The 2,500-nt window shown below is 42.6% G+C and overlaps 1 protein-coding gene across 1 annotated transcript in view; it reads left to right on the forward strand.

Annotated features, from left to right (window-relative positions):
• Positions 1-2,475, forward strand: part of cav3 (caveolin 3) — a 2,729-nt gene extending 254 nt beyond the window's left edge. The window contains exons 1-2 of the mRNA XM_056606172.1: positions 1-58; positions 984-2,475. The exon at positions 1-58 is cut by the window's left edge and continues 254 nt beyond it. Coding sequence (XP_056462147.1) covers positions 1-58; positions 984-1,325 — 400 coding nt within the window. The 3' untranslated portion in view covers positions 1,326-2,475. The remainder of the gene's footprint in view (positions 59-983) is intronic.
• The last annotated feature ends 25 nt before the right edge of the window (positions 2,476-2,500 follow it).

The raw sequence follows: 2,500 nt of genomic DNA on the forward strand, positions 1-2,500 counted from the left end.
CAAGGAGATCGACCTGATCAACAGAGACCCCAAGCAGATCAACGAAGATGTTGTCAAGGTTCGTTCTGCACGGGGGCCACGGCCTGTCACACACCATGTTGCAAATCTGTCTGTACGTTTGAGGGGGTTTCAGTGCATGTGTGAAGTTAAATGCATTGTGGGTATTTGTGGATATATAGTATGTCTCCAGCCAGGGGTAGTATAGGTTAATACGATACCAGGCAAGTCCCTAAATAGCAGAGGCACTATGGGGGCTGTCTGAACTGAATGCAATGTTTATTTATGGCTTTGGAATAGACGGGTGTGGCCCTGAGATACTACTATGCCATCATATCTTATTCTGGATGTTCCGGAGTTTATTTAGTGATTGTTGCCATGTGTGAATAGCAAAACAAACCGATTTATCACCAGGGCAAAGGCAGAGGATACCTGATATGCGTCTTAGTTCATAGTAAACCAGAAGTAGAAAACAAACCAAAAAAGCTGAATGAACATTACCACATGGATTTCAGCGATTGGGACCCGAGCCAACCGTTACAGAAAAAAATGCTACTGTAACTACAAATAAACAAATACCAAATTAGTAACTTACAATTGGTTTAGCCGTACACATTTCTGTTCGAAAACGATTTCATTCGACTTTGGTTGAGTTAATTTAAATATATCGAAGTTTACATCATTTTCTACTATTATCATTAATTTAACAATGACTATATTCATTAAAAAAACAATTATGGATGGGGACGCAGTGCATTAAATATGTATGCGAAACATGAATGAATCACACGACGAAACAACATTAAACATTTAGGCCTACATTGGCTCACTTCATAGAGAAACTTGAATCTCACGACCATAACAATATTTACATGAGACATTGACATTGGCTCACTCGCCAATATAAATCTGGGTCCGCCAGAGTGTTTATTTACAGCGACCCGTTGACCTGCAACGCAACCCTAACCCCCGCCCACGTTTTCCAGGTGGAGTTTGAAGACGTGATTGCCGAGCCCGACGGCACGCACAGTCTGGACGGCGTGTGGAAGCTCAGCTACACCACCTTCACCGTGTCCAAGTACTGGTGCTACCGCATCCTGTCAGCCATCTTTGGCATTCCCGTGGCCCTGCTGTGGGGCTTCCTGTTCGCCTGCATCTCCTTCTGCCACATCTGGACCGTCATGCCCTGCATCAAGAGCTGCCTGATCGAGTCGCAGTGCATCAGCCGCATCTACTCCCTTTGCATCCAGACCTTCTGCGACCCCTTCTTCGAAGCGCTGGGCAAGATCTTCAGCAGCGTGCGCGTCGCTTTACGCAAAGAAGTCTAAAGAACGAAGCTCACACGCACACACACTAACACAAACACACACACACACACACACACACACACCAAGAAAACTCACACCCCCTGCGATAAGTTTGGATGAAATGTCTGTTTGTTGGTTTTATCCAAAAGAGGATTAGTCTCCTAGAATATTTATTATTTCTCCATGAGACGCCCTCCACTGTTTTCTTTCTCTCTCTCTCTCTCTCTCTCTCTCTCTCTCTCTCTCTCTCTCTCTCTCTCTCTCTCTCTCTCTCTCTCTCTCTCTCTCTCTCTCTCTCTCTCTCTCTCTCTCTCTCTCTCTCTCTCTCGCCCCTACCAATAGTACTGCCCCCCCCCTCTACAGAGCTCTCCCCCGCTGCCACATGGTGACAGAAACAGGGGCAGGTTGCCATGGCGAGATGCCTCCTGGACTCACCGACTAGGAATCCCACTAGGCTATAATGTTGGCCCGCTCCCTCTCTAAGATCAAGGACTGCTCAACACTGCTGCATCCATGGAACAATATGTGTAGCAGGCTAATAAGCAATTTGTTAAGCTCATTATTTTGTAAATGTTTGCTGACAGTGTATATTTCTGATGGATTCTGATCTAGTTTTACATTTTGGTGTCATCTCATCCGTCATCGTTAGGTGCTTTAGCATTATCGGAAATCTTTTAATTTACACGACAAGAAGTTATGAAATGTTTTGATTAAACGTTCTGAAAGCTTTCAATGCTTTGAATTTGATTGTGTTATGAAGTGTCATACTTCTGCGGTGTATGAGGCTTTACAGGAAACTTAATACATCATATAAACTTCGAACTTCACACATTCTATTTTTGGCTAGATGCTACGTAGTATCACGCCAAAAATACTGTATTCATTTGGTTGTGAATTTAACTTGAATGATAACGTGGTAAAATACATTAGAAACACATTAGGCTAATGGGAAACTTGGAAAGCAATATAGTTTTATTATGTATTGAATAATTGAAACTTGTTTCTTTAACTTTAGAGAGCATTAGCAAGCACTGGCCACTAGAGGCCACTCCTGTGAAGGTTTTTATGCACAATCTCTAAAGTATAAGAAGATTTGAATGCGTACTTCAAAATATGTTACTTTCTAGAATATTTACGAATTATGCCTTTCACCATTCGTAATGGTAATATAGTCAGTCATTAGCATTAGTATCATC

Source organism: Gadus chalcogrammus, chromosome 13 (assembly GCF_026213295.1).
Source record: "Gadus chalcogrammus isolate NIFS_2021 chromosome 13, NIFS_Gcha_1.0, whole genome shotgun sequence".
NCBI classification, from domain to species: Eukaryota; Metazoa; Chordata; class Actinopteri; order Gadiformes; family Gadidae; genus Gadus; species Gadus chalcogrammus.